At 34.0% G+C, this 19,408-nt stretch overlaps 1 protein-coding gene across 1 annotated transcript in view; it reads left to right on the top strand.

Moving 5' to 3' along the window:
• Nucleotides 1–19,408, top strand: part of LOC129005321 (mucin-2-like) — a 169,337-nt gene that overhangs the window by 144,824 nt on the left and 5,105 nt on the right. The window contains exons 3-6 of the mRNA XM_054434178.1: nucleotides 9,056–9,216; nucleotides 10,287–10,472; nucleotides 15,496–15,744; nucleotides 17,282–19,171. Coding sequence (XP_054290153.1) covers nucleotides 9,056–9,216; nucleotides 10,287–10,472; nucleotides 15,496–15,744; nucleotides 17,282–19,171 — 2,486 coding nt within the window. The remainder of the gene's footprint in view (nucleotides 1–9,055; nucleotides 9,217–10,286; nucleotides 10,473–15,495; nucleotides 15,745–17,281; nucleotides 19,172–19,408) is intronic.

The following is a 19,408-nucleotide window of genomic DNA, read 5'->3' as shown; positions in this document are numbered from 1 at the left end:
ATTACAAAAATATGAGGAATTGGGGTTGGTTGTTACAAAATACCATAGAATTTTAAAATTTAGACAATCAAAATGGCTTGCACCCTATATTAATTTTAATATTGAAAAACGAAAAAGTGCTTATAATGATTTCGAAAAAGACTTTTACAAATTGTTAAATAATAGTCTCTTTGGTCGAACAATTATGAATCAACGAAAGTTCCGTGACATATATCTCAAGGATGAGTCACTATTAACAAAATATGTCACTAATCCAAGGTTTGACTGTAGCAAAAAGTTCGATAACAATTTACATGCTATACATTTAAATAAATTAGTTGTAAAGTTTAATAAATCAATATATTTAGGAATGACAATTTTAGATATTAGTAAAGTAATAATGTATGATTTCCACTATAATTATATGTCAAAATTTAAGAATAAAAGATTTCTAATGACAGATACAGATTCATTAATGTATGCTATAGTTACAGAGGACTTTTACAAGGAAATAGAATGTGACTTGCACTATTTTGATACCTCTGGATATAGTAAAGACCATTTCTTATACTCTAATAAAAATAAAAAAGTCACAGGCAAGTTTAAAGACGAATTAGGTGGTCATATTATGTATGAATATTGTGGTTTAAGACCAAAGTTATATTCTTATATTCCTCTAAAATGGTTATATGAAGAAGACAAGCAAGCTTTAGAGGTGAAGAAAGCTAAAGGAGCTGATGGTGCCACTGTTAAACATCTCCTCAGACATCAACATTATTTGAACTGCCTTGCAACTGGGCAAGATTACTATGAGAATGTGACAAGAATTAAATCTACAAATCATCATCTTCAAACCTTGACCATGAAAAAGAAAGTACTATCCTTTGGCGATGACAAGAGGTTTATTCTGGAAGATGGCATCAATACTCTTGCTCTTGGTCACTATAAAATTGATCAAACATAAAATGTATGTAGATGCAAAATAAATGCAAATGTTAAAAAAAGTCTTTTATTTATTTACCCTTACCATCCTCTTGATAGAATTGGTCAAACATAAATCTATATTTGCCATTATTCTTTGACCTTTCTTTGTCTATCACGAAAAAGCCATATTTAGTTTTATCCCAACATTGATGACAGAGATTTTTAAATTGGTTAAATGAAAAGTCATTACCAACATGATTGTTATATACATGTTTTAAATTTAAATCATCTTGTTTAAATAATATTAGGAAATTTACATTATCACGTAAATGTTTGTGTGATTTGCTGTAAGATTGACACAAGTAAAAACAGTTAATATTTTTATGTCGACCCATTGAGAAAAATTGTGTAATATTTGGATTATTTATGTCATCAAATACAACAACTGACTGTGATTTTACATCATTTGGTGTGATTTCACAGTCAGTAAACGTGTGTAATTTCACTTCGTCACACAAACTAAATATTTCAATTATTTTTTTATATTTTTCTTGTTCTAAAGATTTAGATATTAAATATAAGTTTGTAAATTTTAATCCTTCCTTTCTTACAATTAAATTATAAATTACAACCGTCTTCCCACTTCCACTTGGACCACAAATAACACATCTAATATTGGTAGGAAATAGACCCAACTTCTTTGGTATATTTTCCTTAGTATGTACTATTTTAAATTTATGTTTTTGTTGAATAAAAGACATTTTTTATATAATAAAAATGGTAAAAAATGTTAATAAGAAAACATGTAAAAAGGGGAAAGGTTTATTCTTAAAACCTTACAGGGGTCGAGGGTTATTGAATACTCTTATAAATAACCTTCCATTTCCACTTCACATACCATCTTATCAGTACTGTGGACCTGGGACGAATGTACGTGAGAATTTAGCTTAAAATGTACCTCCAAAAAATAAACTAGACTCTTATTGTAAAGAGCATGACATATTCTACATGAATAATCCTGATACCGCTGCTCGGAACAAAGCAGACATGAGATTAGCAGACTTAGCTTGGACTAGAGTAACGGCCAAGGACGCAAATCTTGCTGAAAGAGCAGCTGCTTATGCCGTGACAAATTTGATGAAGGCAAAAGCAAAAATGGGAATGGGATTAAAATTTAATAAAAAAGATGGACAACTACCAGCTGTTAGAGGCCGCAAAAGACGTGCCTCACTTCCGGGGGGTGTACCTAAAAAACGAGCTAAAAAATCTAAAACCAAGAGTAAAAGAGTGCGGAATAGTTAATTTGGATAGCTCATCTGGCACACATTGGACAGCATATCGTAAAAATAAAGATATTGTAATTTATTTTGACCCATTTGGAATCCAACCTCCAAAAGAAGTAATTAAATATTTTGAGGGATATAAAATCTTCTATACAACCGATCAAATACAAGATTTAAATAGTTCTATTTGTGGAATTTTATGTTTATCATTCATAAAAACTTTTTGTTTATAAAAATGGATTCATTTACTATAACATTTTCGGGTACAGAGCCAGAGCTTAAGTCAGTGTTCTTTCCTCCCATAGAATTAAATGATGATTATGTAATTGGATTAGTAGATTTTCAAAGTTATAATTCTATATTTAATGTTAAAAAACCTCTAAATACTTTAACATATTATAAAGTAGAGAAAAAAACATTACCAAAAGGAGATATCTCAGTTGATGATTTAAACTAGTTATTAGATGGTAAACTTAAAGTTATAATAGATAAAAATGGAGACGCATTAATTAATACTAAATCCAAACTTTTATTCAAAGGGCTTATTCCAAAATTAAATCAACTTAAAGGCAACAAATTAACCATTGGAGAAGGTGATGATGTTTTCTATTATGATCACAATGCTCCAGTTACAATAGAAATTTCTGAAGGAACATATGAGGTGGTTGAGCTTGCAAAGGAAATTCAAAAGCAAATCCCAGACTTTTTCCTTACAGCTAATAATAAAACTATGAAAGCGACATTACTTTCTAGCCATGTGTTTGATTTTACAAAACCATGTTTAGGGTCTGTCTTATTGGGATTTAAAGGTGTTTCTACTCCTGGTGTTCAGTTTGAATCTACAAATAAAATAAACATTAATAATGTAAATGTGATTAGAGTAAAATGTAATATTGCAAACGGGTCCTATTTAAATGGCAACAAATCACACACCATACATAGCTTTTATCCAGAAGCTCCTCCTGGCTACAAAATTATTGAAGTTCCAAGAAATATTATATATTTTCCTGTAAATAAGAGAAGTTTAGATGTTGTCAGTATTACATTTGCCGATCAACACGACAAGGCAATTGACTTTAACGGAGAAGAAACTACAATTACTTGTCATATAAAAAAGATATGAGAATTTATAAGAATTTATCTATAAGTGTACAAAATGCTAGGTTCCTAAAGTCAATAGGACTAAAGTTAAAATTTTCTATTAATAAAAATGGAAGATTTTCTAGACGTTACAGGGAAATCCCAATTCGACGATAGTGTGGTTAAAATTACAAATCACTCCTATGTTCCCCACAACACTTTGGCAATAAATAATTCTGATGAAATTCGAATATGTATTAATAATCAAGATTTGCTAACTCTCCCATGTAGGAGTTATCTGTATATTAAGGGAGAAATTGAAAATCATGATAAAGGTCATTTTATAAATAATGCATTTGCTTTCTTATTTGATGAAATTAGATACGAAGTTGCAGGTAAAGAAATAGACATTGTAAGAAACCCAGGAATTTCTAGTCTTATGAAAATATTGAGCTCTTACAATAAAACTACTAAATTGTCAAATGTAGCATTTGATTCTGACACGAATTTAAAAGAGTTCCATAAAGGTGGCAAGTTCAGTACTTGTTTGCCATTAGAGTTGTTAATGGGTGTATTCGAGGATTTTAATAAGGTTTTAGTAAATGTCAAACAAGAATTGGTGTTGAAAAGATCCAAAAATGATTTGAATTGTATATTAACAACCACTAGTGCTCCAGCCAGTGGCACTGCTGATACAATTCCCAAAATTACACTTAACTCTATTCAATGGGTCATGCCACATGTGATACCATCAGATGGGGAGAAGCTACAATTACAAAAGATGTTATTGCAAAATAAAAATTTGCAAATTGCATTTAGAAGTTTAGAGCTGCATGAACTTCCATCATATCCCAATACCACAAGACATACATGGTCAGTAAAGACATCTTCAAGTTTGGAGAAGCCTAGGTATATTATATTTGGTTTCCAAACAGCTAGGGATAATAGTGCACGAAAAAGAACTGACGAATTTGATCACTGTAAATTAAAAAATCTCAAAGTATTTCTAAACTCTGAATATTATCCTTATAGTGATTTAAATCTTGACTTTGAAAATGGAGATGTCTCTAAAGCTTATGAGATGTTTATGAGGTTTAGAGAGACTTACTATAATACTATCCCAGATCCTATGATTAGTAGGGCTGAGTTTATGAAGAAATATCCACTAATTATAATAGACTGTTCTAGACAGAATGAAACAGTGAAGGAAGGAATTGTTGATATTAAATTAGAGATTGAAACTGCAGACAATGTGCCAGCAAATACATCTGCATATTGTTTGATAATACATGATAAAGTGTTTGAGTACAATCCTTTGTCAAATGAGATAAATAAAATGTAAATAAAAGATGAAAAACATTCAACAAGAATTGGTTGACTCTGCAAATCAAATACGAGAGAAATATAGAGCTTTAAAACGTGGCAAGTTTCTAGAGGCTGAAGAGAGGTTCCAAACATTCCAACCTTTAATAGAGCCATTACAAGAATTAAAAAAAATCACAGCTATTGGCAAAACAGAGAGGCCTCAAATGGAGATACTCCCAATGACTCCATCTAGAATATCAATGATACCAAGATTACAACCATTACAACCATTACAGCAATCCACTCCACAGAAATTAGATTTTGGTCTTTTAGCATCAGACTATTTAGGAAATTACCTCAGTAAAAGTAGTATGACAGACACTACATATGGTATTAGACGAGAAGCAAATAAATTTTTTATTGGAAATAAGGAAGTTGATATTGCCAATGATGATGTCACAGTTGCAAATAAAACCTACAAGGGGACAAAAGGCTTGTGGCAGTTGTTAACTTTAAAAGAACCTGAGGATTATACTCAGGTTGATTTGCAAAATTATAAAGAGATTTTGGAAACCACAAATGGACATTTAAAGAGTTACAAAGATGGTGCACCAATTTCAAGTAATAGACATACTAAATATCTTAATATAATTAAACCTCTTTTTAAATCTGTTGGTGAAGGTTTGAGACAAGTGACTGGTAATAAAATAGACTATATTTATTGGGATGATCCTAATGAGCTTGTAGATAGGTTAAGACTTCTTTGGCTAAGTCGCCAAGCCGGTAACTCAGGAGTGGATAATGAAATAGATTCCATTATTGAGGAATTAAGAGAAAGTGGAATTATTTATTAAATAAAAATATGTTTATAGATAAATTTTATCGTTTATATAATCCATATAATAAGCCTACAGAACCCAGGGCTAGTAATGAACCTACTTTAAATTTACAAGACGATAGTTGGAATTGTTTAAACCGTAAAATTGGTAATGTTAAAGATGGGGAGTTTGTAGATGATGTATCAACTTTGGGTCAGACATTAACTAGAAAAGTTGATGTATTTTTACAAGGTAAAACTAAATATGAGTTTTTAGAATCTAAGAATAGTCCAGTCAATGAATGATCCAAAAGTAGGTGTAGAGTGCGTGAGCAGGTAACTAAGCGATTCCTTCAGAAACTTGTTCAGGGGGCTTAGGGTGTTAACATACCAAAAGTCCTGACTCCTAGGTGGTGAGCCAGGGGGTGGAGGGGGGGAAAAGGGGGGGAAAAAGGTACGCATTTTGGGTTTTTTGATTATATCTCGAAAACTATCAACTTTTTGTATACTATAGTAAATTATAAAATTGAAGAAGATTAAATTTTCTACAAGAAAAGTATATAATGTATTTATTTTGGTTCAACAGGTTACGAGTTATAACTTATTTAATTGATATCTTATTAAAATACTCCTTCCATAAGAAATACATGTAAATTAGTATGCGAAATGGGGCGAATCCTATCCGCCCAAAGGAAATATAACTGATATTCTGGAAATCTTGACCAAATTTCCAGTAATTTGACACTCAAATCATGAAATTTTGTCAAAAATTAAAGCGAGGGTGAGCGTTTAAAAATGGGATGATTTAAGGTTTTTTTTTATATTTCCAATAAAAAACACCAAAACTCGACATTTTGTTACCTCGCCCTCGCCTTAATTTTGGATCAATTTTAATGATTAAAGTGTCAAATTACTAAAAAATTTTGTTAAGATTTCCAGAATATCATTTATATTTCCTTTGGGAGGATAGGATTTGCCCCATTTCGCATACTAATTTACATGTATTTCTTATGGAAGGAGTATTTTAATAAGATATCAATTAAATAAGTTATAACTCGTAACCTGTTGAACCAAAATAAATACATTATATACTTTTCTTGTAGAAAATTTAATCTTCTTCAATTTTATAATTTACTATAGTATACAAAAAGTTGATAGTTTTCGAGATATAATCAAAAAGCCCAAAATGCGTACCTTTTTCCCCCCCTTTTCCCCCCCTCCACCCCCTGGCTCACCACCTAGGAGTCAGGACTTTTGGTATGTTAACACCCTAAGCCCCCTGAACAAGTTTCTGAAGGAATCGCTTAGTTACCTGCTCACGCACTCTACACCTCATTCCTTGACTGGACTAGAATAAAAATTGGAATGCTAAAAAACAGAAAATTACTAATGTGGAAAAGGGTGAAAGTTTAGATGATGTGCCCACTTTACAACAGACTTTAATACGAACAGATGGTGGTACATTTGTACAAGACAATAAAAATTATGAATTTTTAGAATCAGAGAATGGTGTTTGGAATGCTAAGAAACGGAAAATTACTAATGTAGAAAAGGGTGAAAGTTTAAATGATGTGCCCACTTTACAACAGACTTTAATACGAAAAGAAGATGGTAAATTTGTACAAGACGATAATAATTATGAATTTTTAGAATCAGAGAATGGTGTTTGGAATGCTAAGAAACAGAAACTTAGCAATTTGATAGAAGGTACAGATAGTAAGGATGCTGTGAATGTTTCACAAGTTCCAAAAATGGAAGCAGGCTATTGGGATTTTAATAATAAAAGGTTAGTACGTGTTAAACCTGCCGTTGATGACACTGACTGTGTTACAAAAGAACAGACTATAACTTTTGATAAAAAAGAAAAATGTTGGGATGCCAAAAAACAATATATAAGAAATCTGCCAATGGGGGAATATTTAGATGATATTTGTTTAATGTCACAAGCTATGTATTATGATGGATCAAAATTTGTATATGGAGGAAGAAAATTTAATTTGATGGAATACAATCCTGATTTATTAGTTGCCGACCCCACATCTTTGAGTGGATTTAAGTATATAGATAATAGACCATATATACCAGAAAACTATGTATTTAAAAGAATGGAAGATAATCTATTGATTGGGGCTAATGGTAATATATTTACAGTACAAGGAAAGAGTGATGTTATAAAAAATGAATGAAATTGCATACGAACTTCATAAGCCTGCAAGAAAGAATTTCATTAGAAGGTCTTTTAAAGTATTAGGTATAAACGAAACTGTACAAATAGATTTAATTGATATGCAAAACTATGCTAGAGAGAATTCTGGCAATAAATATATTTTAACTTTAATAGATACATTTTCTAAAAAAGCTTATGCTGCTCCGCTAAAGAATAAGACGGGTTTGGTGGTTACAGAAGCCATTAAAACCATTCTACCAAAGGGGGTTAAAAACATTCAATCTGACAATGGAAAAGAATTTTTTAATCAATATTTTAGCAAACTAATGAAACAATTAAATATTAATCACTATCACACATTTTCTACAACTAAAGCTGCAATTGTGGAGAGGTTTCAGAGAACTTTAAAGAATTGGTTATATAGGGAATTTAGTGCTCAGGGGAGTTATAAATGGTTGGATTTACTTCCAAAGTTAATTCGAAAATATAATAATAAGGTGCATAGATCTATAGGAATGAAGCCTAACCAAGTGAATATTAAGAACAGTAAATATGTGCATGAGAGGTTGACTTCTAAAGTAGTGCAAGTTAAAAAGCCAAGATATAAGGTAGGTGATAGTGTGAGAATTTCCAAGTATAAACATGTTTTTAGTAAAGGATATACCCCGAATTGGACAGGGGAGCTATTTACAATAGCAGAAGTAAAGAATACCAAGCCTGTGACTTATATCTTGAAAGATGAAAATGGTAATATAATCAGGGGAGGCTTCTATACAGAGGAATTGTTAAAGACCAAATATAAAGACATGTATTTGATAGAAAAGGTTATTAGGAGAAAAGGTGATTTATTATATGTCAAATGGCTTGGGTTCCCAAGTAGCCAGAATTCATGGATTTCCACTAAGGATGTCCAAGGGAGCGCGCCATGAGCCGGGAGCACGCCCGAGTTCGCGTACAAACCTCGCTCGATTTTGTGAATGCATATGGATTTGAAATAGTAATAGTGTTATACAATGGTATTGAACATTTATATAGGCTTGTATAGGCCGAGAGCTGGATTTTTAAAAAAGTGGTCAAAAAAAGCTCACCATGTTATTCTTATGGGGAAAACGTGCCTAAAGTGATGGCTCTTTCTGGGTTCGCCACTACTGTCTATAAAGTATATTAGCTCGTCCAAGTACGCTTTTGTACTGTAGTATGTAGATCTAAGGCTGTAACTCTTTGGTAGAAATAACTTAATCCTGTTCGTAATCCCTTTGTAAACCAATCAACAATATTTTTTTATATTTTTATATTTAAGATGGTAGGCTATTTTTTTCCAATTCAGTTACTTTACACATACAAGTTAAAACATATAATATATACCTTTGTCCATAAATCACTGAGTTGCTATTGAAGGAACATCAAAAAAATGTTATCCTATGTTATAGCCTTATATGTTTTTGGAGTTGTGTTATAGTTATATAGTATTATTGATGAACTTTGTGTGTTTGATGACAGCCGGCGCAAGTGTCACTGCTACGACGGTGGACATCGCTGGAGGCGATGGGTGACGTCACTACAGACCTGGACTGTACCCACCGTGTCACCATGTCCACCACGGACGACGTCGACCATCGACTTCCTTCCCCTGAGGAGCAGGTCCACGCCATCGCGCTCAAGTAAGCTAAACAGCCTTCGTTATGTTGTACAACATACTTCGCTTACAACAATACACTATAAACACTCACCTTACATGCTGGTCAGGGTAGTAGAGACATGGGATGTCAAAGAACCTCTACATGTTAAGATAAAAATGATTTTCACTACGTTTTAATCAAATATTCAAAATTATTCTTGACAATATAATATACCGGGTGTCCGAAAAAGAACTCCGTAGTCTTAAAAATACCTCACGATAGTATTAGAATAAATGGATGAGTAATAATCCTTTGGTGCTGTAGAGTATACTTAAAAGTTTTATTTTGGAACATTAGCAATAAATTTGTTACACCTTTTTGACCTTGAGCGTAGTTATTATAGTAAATAATAATAATAATAAAATAATGATAAAAATTAGTAAAAATTGCTTGGATATCTGCAGGGCTACAAATGGTTCGCATATCGAGGTGTACTAGTGTAAAAAAAAACGGTAATTTCATTACCTTTCATTTTAATTTAATGTATCAGCTATTGTAATTTGTATATTGTACAATAAATAAATAATTTTTAAAACTAGGGAGTTATTTTTTGGACATCTCGTATAGTAAAACAATTTATATACAAATTTAGATTTGGAAATTGGAAAAATGTGTATTGGGGAGGCAGTCAGAGCAGCCTTCTAAGCCTAATATAATATGTCTCTGCACTCGATGAAGAAATGGATGTAAGCAGCAGTAAATAGGATGGATGGTAACAAAAATAACTAAGTTTTATCAGGCTGGATAACCTTTTTTTGTTTAGATAATGTTTAAAACATATACTTTTTGTTTGGGATCTTAAAAGCTAGATAAAATAAATAACTGTCTATAAAATAATAATCTCACTTCAGGTGATTTTTGTCAACTGCAAAAGTTTTTGTATGAGATATAATTCTGAGGATCAACAACAAACAAAAACTATCAAGAACATTGTTAAGAACAACATAACATTTTCAGTATATTTAGGAGTATTTAAAGTATTAAACTGCAATATATATGTATACTGGAATCTCTGCACTTTGACATACTAAACTGATGGTTTGTGCACCCAGGTTCCCGTCGGAGGTGGTGACGGTGGATGTAAGCGGTCGCAGTTTCAGTCGAATGTCTCATCTGCGCCGCTCACTGGTGCATGTACCTGGCGAAGACACCAGGAGGAGGTCTCGGCGCAGACCACGAGGCAAACGGCGCAACACCATCGCAGGCGTTGACACCAAGGAACTCGCTCAGGCTTGCGGGTATGTTTCAACCACATAAATATCACTAAAAGACATTTATGTTCTAATATAGGTTGCTGTACAGCTCTTTGAAAAACCTAAAACTTATCATTACTGCAAGAAAATTATAATGCACATCTAATGAAAACATGATACCTTTATCCTCTATACTTTAGGCATTAGTGATTTGATTTAAATGTTTGACTACTGTATTACCTTTGAATATTGATAATTTATTTTTGTAAAAAATACAACCGACTTCAAAACGCTCTAAAAAGAATGAAATAATTTTAATAAAGTAAACTTTTGTATTAGGCAAGCTCACGTATTTTAAGTCGGCGCGGCTCTATGATGATTTTTGATACAAAATTGAAAGAGGGTGTCCATATTGCAGGTGACCATCTATAACTTAAGGTGTTAATCTGCATGTCTTTTTCATAGTTATGCGTTAAGTGTTATTTTATTACCGTAATCAATGTTTCTAACTTGGAAAAGTAACGTTTTAATACTAAACTAGCTTCTTTTCCCTATCATAACATCAAACTAAATTATTTCCCTATTCATATAGAACATTTGTGTGTGTTATTTTCATAATGCATTTATTCTGAAGTAAACATAAAATACAAGAAAATATTTCCTTTAATATATAAACAAAACAGTTCAGTATGTTTTTCATATATATATATGTTATCCAGCTACAATTTATTGATTTTCAAAATACACACACAATATTTAATTTCAATCATATTTGCAGTTTGAGCCGCGCCGACTTGAAATACGTGAGCTTGCCTAATAAAAAAGTTTACTTTATTAAAATTATTTCATTCTTTTTAGAGCGTTTTGAAGTCGGTTGTATTTTTTACAAAAATAAATTATTTCATGATTTTTAGTGACTGTATAATTTTTTATATATTAATTACTTGAGGTTTTTTGATAAGCAAAACTGTTTGAAACAATCAAAAGTTCCACAGAACAATCATTATTTTAAAACTGCTTGAGTCACCTGTTCAGGTTACATAATCAATGGGTATGAAAATCATCGATGTATATAACTCAACTTGAGTTGAGTTATATACATCGATGATGAAAATAAACATTTTTAGATATTCCTTAAGAAAGAAAGAGTTGTCCATTACATTAGGCCTAGTGAAAAACTAATTGTATTTTTTAGATACATTGAAATGTCAGACATCATCGTTTCCTGCAATCGGTGTACTTCTACATTATAAAAAGAAATACAGTAACGTCTCAAGCCTTTTGGAACAATATATGAAAGTTATTCCTCAGCCACCAGCACTAAAAAATCTCTCAAAAGTGGAAAATTGGTCGTTAACACGTATAGTACCTTTGGAAAATATTATATGAAAGATTGGTTCAGCTAAAAGTGGTGTAAGTCATGTAGGGGGTTTTGTTTGCTCAAGATATAGCCTAGTCGAAATTGCAAATCATCTTCCTCTAGGACTTTCCGAAGCAGGCACAATAGTATGGATATGTTATAGTAACTGGGTAGAGAATATTAATAAACATTCCACATCTGCAAATGAAATATGTATATGAAAGATTGGTTCAGCTAAAAGTTGTGCAAGCCATGTAGGTGGTTTTGTTTGATCAAGATATAGCCTAGTCGAAATTGCAAATCATCTTCCTCTAGGACTTTCCGAAGTAGGCATAATAGTATTGATATGATAAAGTAACTGGGTAGAGAATATCAATAAACATTCCACATCTGCAAATGCATGTTTAGTAATTAAAATATTTAACACTTTTAAAACAATTGACGATTATGCACTGTCACACTTCTTAGGTCGTGTAAGGAATAATCGCATTTAATTTATATTTAGACCTGTTTTACGAATGCTTTGGTTTTCACAATACACCTTTATTTGTCAATATCATATTCACTGAAATATATATGTTTTTGTAAGTCAGAATATTCAATACTAAAAACGTAATTACTATACCTATACACAAATCAGGTCAAACGTTAAAATAAGTTTTTTATAGTAACCAAAACAAAATGCATTTTTCTCAATGTAATTCATTTAGGCTCCATGGCAAGAAATAGTTTATTGATCAATATGAAGCAACTGTTTCATGAAGAATTGTCTGTAGCTTCATTTAAATTGTTTCAACTAACAGCTGTAGGAATGTTATTATTATTTATTGCCTTCTCTGCACAAATGTAAACAATCTGCACAAATGTAAACAAAATAAATGTTGAATATTAATTTAAGGTTTTCAGAATTTTTCACCGAAACAAATATTATACTTAAACATAATATATAAGGTACCAAATAGAAACTCTCCTGGTTATTTTGGTGGTGGAACCACACTGATCGGTAAAAGAATCACAGAGAAATTGGTGAACATACATAGAAAAAAAAAAACATTGCCACAAACAAATTGAGAACCTCCTCCTTTTGTTGGTAGTGGGGAAGTCGGTTAATAAAACTAGACATTACATCTCCATGTTAAAGTTGTCGCCAGTTTTAAAATCAAAATTGTCATAGTTGTTTCTGAGGATCAACAGCAACACAAAACTATCAAGAATATTGTTAAGAACAGCATAACATTTTCAGTATGTTTAGGAGTATTCAATATTTAAAGTGTAAAACTTCAAACTTCAGTATATATACTGGAATCTCTCCACTTTGACATACTGAGTGAGCCACAGACAGCTTGTTCTGATGTAAATTACTGACATCTGTCAAATACACAAATAAGTTTTTTACCAAGTCAAATTGATAGAACGACTTAAAGTGAGCTATAGAAACTGTTTCTAATTTGACCCACTAACTATGTCAGCAACAAAAGATAAGTTAGAAAATCAAATTTTAGAGACTGGCTCACTCAACTATGTTCTAATCCATAATCCATATAGATGGAATGTCTACATCAGTGTTTAGTAGCCAATGCTACATAAGAAAGAGAAAATGTTCAAATCTGATCATGTACAATTTTGAAGCAATCCAGTTTACTTTTGGGCTTGAATTCATGTCATACCAGATGCTAAAGGTTGACAACATTGAAAAGTTTCTCTTACTTGGGCTTATATTCATGTCATACCAGATGCTAAAGGTTGACAAAATTGAAAAGTTTTTCTTACTTGGGCTTATATTCATGTCATACCAGATGCTAAAGGTTGACAAAATTGAAAAGTTTCTGTTAGGTACCGGTACTTCACAAATGACAAGTTAAGGTATGCATGCTTAGTAAAGAATTAACATGATTGAGTTTATTCATTTATCTAGTTTAATCCTCAACACTTACATTACAAAAATGATTAATTGCTAAATTATTATTGTCTTAAACGCTTCTATTAAATTGTACTGCAGTAGTCTTGAAACTGTTAACTTATGTTATAAAATAAATTTGGAAAACTCTATAAAAGAAATACAAAATACTACCACTGACTTAATAATCATTGCAGAAAGCAAGTTGAAGCTTTTTACACATATGGTTTTGGTGAATTGGCACAAAAACAGGAAGCTTATTGTCTTGTAATCTGATACAAACACACAACCATACAACCAATGTTTAGTCACGGTTGTCGTCATTTTACCAGGAATGTGAATGTGAGGTCAGAGTGTTAAATGTTGAATGTTTCTCAGAACACTGAATGTTGTATCAATCAGCTGACTAAAGTAGAAACTGAATCCAACCACCCAACTACTGTTTGGTGGCAAATGGTCCCAGTCGTCAGATGTGTACAGATGTTATTGTTAGTTAGGCTACTGATGCCAATGCTATAGGCTAGCTAATCTTGGCTTTTCGTATCTATATAAAATAATATTGAGTTTTACTGATTTTAGCGAATTTCCCTATATAGGGAATAAGCTATTACCGGAGTACTCATGGGAAGACCTGGACCCGGGACCGAATTACTTTTTGTTCTGAGGTCCCCAGTGGCCAAAAACACCATCCGTTCAAATTCATACATATATATATGTCCGTTAGCGCGATAACTCGCAAAAATTATTTGATTTTGATGAAATTTTGTAGAAACATGTAAACCTACGTAGGCCTATATTCTAACGAGTTCGCGAACCAGCATGATCGGACTATGGGAATGGGGGTTAATGGGGTAAAAATTGGGTTTTCCCATTTTTGACTAAAAACATAAAATTTCACAATTTCTTTCCAGACCATTTTGTAGAGCTTAAAAAGAGAAATAAATTTGTTTATTGAAGTGTTGTTGTATGCCTAATGGTTACGGAGATGATTGAATAAACTTTAAATGTAAAATTCCCATGTTATTCTTATGGAGAATAAACTGTTGTAGTTTGCTTGTTTATGGATATATTATAATCAAATTTGGCAATTTTGTTTATTTCATACTAAGATATCAACATTTCAATAAAACCACACTTCAATACCTTCCCAGTAGCAGCAAACCTAGGTACTCATTAAAATTATTATTATTTAAATAAGAAATCAATCTGAAAAAAATTCAGGGAATGTTTTAGTAGAAATCCAGCCAGGTAAATGGAAATTCCCTTATTCTGTAGGTTTTCTGTGGTGGGGCTATTTTTACATGTATTTTTCTCGGTTTGTTAACATGTGCTAATAAGAATGCAGTAAATGAAAGTAGTTGTGATACCTAATTATAAACCAGAAAGCTACTACAGAGCAATATCAGCGATCCAATTTACTTGGGTAAGGGTTAATTTACATACAAAAAGTTTCTCTTACGTTTTGCTATATTCTATTACTGTTACATTAAGATTTCCAATTTATTAGAAAAAGCAATAAATAATTTAAAGTTATAAGGGGACTTTTTTCCCATACCTAAACACATTTTTGAGCTAAACAAAAACCAAATTAAGCTTTTTTGAGTTTCATATTTTGGAAAATCTGAACAATTTGGCACCGGTGCACGAGGAAAGTGTTCATTACCAAGATGTGTGCAGATAGAAACATTAATAGTATTTGTGAATCCTCAAACAGTTTAAAAATAATACAATAAATGCTTCCATGATAAATGGTTATGTTTCTATAAAAAATATTCCTGTCAAGAATTTACTCAACCATTTTGGCCTTGCAGAGACTCATCAGAGGGTAACTTTGGAGCAACTCCCGAGCCAGAGCCGAGCCTGGGAGAGAAGAAGTCTCGTGTGGAGTCTCTGAAGGAGTGGGGCATGAGGCTACTGCGGACTAGCGAGCCTGTGGTGAGGCTACGACGAGAGGCGACACGGCGCAAGTGGGACAAGGAGGAACCAACACCTCACTCCAGCAGTGGCAACTGGAGTGCTTCCTCAGACAATGGCTCTACTGCCACGTCTCACCATCCCAGGTACACAACAGCACTAATAAACAACAACAAACTCCTCTTCTACATTACCTCACTCCAGCAGTGGCAACTGGAGTGCTTCCTCAGACAATGGCTCTACTGCCACCTCTCACCATCCCAGGTACACAACAGCACTAATAAACAACAACAAACTCCTCTTCTACATTACCTCACTCCAGCAGTGGCAACTGGAGTGCTTCCTCAGACAATGGCTCTACTGCCACGTCTCACCATCCCAGGTACACAACAGCACTAATAAACAACAACAAACTCCTCTTCTACATTACCTCACTCCAGCAGTGGCAACTGGAGTGCTTCCTCAGACAATGGCTCTACTGCCATGTCTCACCATCCCAGGTACACAACAGCACTAATAAACAACAACAAACTCCTCTTCTACATTACCTCACTCCAGCAGTGGCAACTGGAGTGCTTCCTCAGACAATGGCTCTACTGCCACCTCTCACCATCCCAGGTACACAACAGCACTAACAAACAGCAACAAACTTTCTACATTACCTCACTCCAGCAGTGGCAACTGGAGTGCTTCCTCAGACAATGGCTCTACTGCCACGTCTCACCATCCCAGGTACACAACAGCACTAATAAACAACAACAAACTCCTCTTCTACATTACCTCACTCCAGCAGTGGCAACTGGAGTGCTTCCTCAGACAATGGCTCTACTGCCACGTCTCACCATCCCAGGTACACAACAGCACTAATAAACAACAACAAACTCCTCTTCTACATTACCTCACTCCAGCAGTGGCAACTGGAGTGCTTCCTCAGACAATGGCTCTACTGCCACCTCTCACCATCCCAGGTACACAACAGCACTAACAAACAACAACAAAATCCTCTTCTACATTACCTCACTACAGCAGTGGAAACTGGAGCGTTTCCTCAGACAATGGCTCTACTGCCACCTCTCACCATCCCAGGTACACAACAACACTGACAAACAACAACAAACTCCTCTTCTACATTACCTCACTCCAAAACACCTGGGCTGCATTGTCCCTACTTATTGCCTATCTCAGGTAACTGAGATGTCAGTTATAACTCATGCTCGTTGTAATTTTATTTCACAATCACAATAATACTGTGTCAAGTTAAATTAATGTTTAATGTGTGCTTGTGAATTGTTTTGATTCTGTTAAATAATACTTTGTGTTTACTGATTGTGTCCTAACAAACACACTATGTGTTTTAACTAGTTGTTTAACCGATTCAGTAACAAAATTTATCTCTGTTGTTTTTAACATGCATAGTTTTAATAACCTTTTGTGTTGTTATGATGGAGGAGTTTAAGAAATGCTAATCATAAAAGATAAACATGCACATTTTAAAAGAAGTAGGTTTTATTAAAATGAAATCTGTATAAAAATGTGCTTGAAAAGTATGCATTCTTTGTGTCAAAATATCTCTCGTCTGAGGATAAAGGTAACATTTAGAGTCATTTTGTAAGAACAGAAAAGAGTTTTTGATTACAATTTTAGTTACAAGAATAGTGTATGAGTAATAAAACAATGTTATAGGTCAAGCATAAGCAGTGGCAGTACCTGTCAGAAGCATGGCCGCCGAGGAACAATAATGGTTTCAACTTCTTCTTCCGTTACAAGTGAAAGTACCCTGACACCAGACGATGGGGAGACTTGTTCCATGTATTCTTGTGACACTGAAGGTTACTACACCAGCTTCCACTTGGACTCAGGGCTCAAAACTCTTAGAGAAGAAGAGCCTCTACCAGCATTGCATTCAATGTCAGCTTTGTCCGGTAGCAGGGGCAATGGATCTACACTTACGGCTGATTCAGAGTATGAACTCTTTGGTAAAGGATCTACATCTACGACAGCGAGCTCTGCTGGTACAGTGTGTACCACTCTGCTGCACCCTCAGGCAGCTCCGAGTGTTCCTGAGAGAGTCAACAGCCAGCTGTCTGCGTCCTTGCCTGAGAGAGGAGTCAAGGCACTGCACAGTTTGAGCTCTAAAGATCCAAACGTCAAAGAAACGTCGAGCTTAAAAATAGAAAAGAAAAATTACATTAAGGTTGATTTCAAGAAACTTCAAGAACATAAATCAAACCTTACAAAAGAGAATGTGGCAAAGTTGAAACAGGTAGATGAGAAGAAAGGTATGATAACAGTTGAAGTGCACCACAACGGTGATAGTGAACTAGGACCTGAGAAATGTGGAGACTCTCCAGACTCTGGTCATAATACCTGTAGTTCTCCAGTGGACTCCATCACTAGCCCATCAATTGACTTGGAGATGTCAGAATGCTCAGATTTAGAAGGTATTGACAGGGTGGAGAGGATACGAGTTAAAACCACAATAAATTCAAGTAGAATCCCTTCAATGTGTGTGATCACACCACCTGTGAGTGATGATGAGGTGAGTTTGAATGCCCTAAGAGGACCAGTGGACATGGGTGATTACGTCACAATATCAGATGTCAAGACTCCAGACACTGTTTCTCCGATACTGACTAGAGAAACAGAGTATGTGTCCCTGAATGAATTACCTCCAAACGATTCTCTTGAGCGGAAAAGAAGGCAAGGTGCCAGAGTGACATTGGATTCTGAAGGAAAAGTTGTCTATTCTTCAGACAGTCTCAGGAGAAGAAAAGCCATTCACACAACTCAAACGTTCGAACCTGGTCCAAACGTCAATAAGGTCTCAAGTCCTGTAATGCCAAGAGCAGCCAATGTCAGACCAGTTATCACTAGTGAGAGAAGAGCTCAATCATCATCCCCCACGAGGATCATATCTCCCACCTCGACTTTGACCAGGCAAAGATCACAATCACCAGGTGTTTCCAATGGAAATACAAAACAGCAAGCGGATTCAGTCAATTTATCTAGTCAAACAGATTTTAATAGAAAACCATTATCTCCTGTTTCTTCAAATAGGCCAATATCTCCACTAGTGTCGGCATCCAACCAGAGGAATTCCTTGGTAAAAAGTAGAAGTCAACAATATTTTCCAAAATCTTCATATGGAAGCTTGTCCCCAACAAAGCCAATGTCACCATTGGTTTCTTCAGCCAATCAAAAATCACCAAATGAGAGAGATAACTCCAGACCACTGTCTCCCTCAGCGGTTTATCCGAGCCACAGATCAATGTCACCGAAGGCCGTTGTTCGAGCTAAGCAAGTAACCAAAGCGGTCAGCCCCATTACACAAAGGGGAGCCTATGTCAAAGTACAAGAGGAGCACGATGGTGTTGAAGATGATCTTAAAAACATCGTGAAGAGGAGTGATAGTTATCGAATGGCAAACAATGATACAAAATCCCCAATCAGTACCAACAGAAAGCAGTTAGGTGTAAACGTAATGGCAGGTCCAAACCTGCTCACAGCAATACAGACTGCTCGGCCAAGCAAAGGTAATATCATCACTAAGTACGATAAAACTGATATTTGGTAGCGTCGCACTGTGTTGTAGTTTTTAAATAGCTTTTTGTGTAAATTTGTTATTCCGTCCATATTCTTACATAGATTTTGAGTTTTAGATGCCTTTAGATCCAGTTTACTCTGTTTTAGTGAATTTAGTTTTGATTATTTAAGAATAAAATAGAATTTTACTTTAAAGAGGCTTGTATTTTCCAGTAGAAAATTGGCCTGAACCTAATCATAGTTGACTTCAAATTACCTACACCTCTA

The sequence above is a fragment of the Macrosteles quadrilineatus genome, unplaced genomic scaffold, assembly GCF_028750875.1.
Source record: "Macrosteles quadrilineatus isolate MER2022 unplaced genomic scaffold, UCM_ALF_1.0 Scaffold_19__1_contigs__length_3004403, whole genome shotgun sequence".
Lineage (NCBI taxonomy): Eukaryota > Metazoa > Arthropoda > Insecta > Hemiptera > Cicadellidae > Macrosteles > Macrosteles quadrilineatus.
This window is presented reverse-complemented; position numbering and strand designations above follow the sequence as displayed.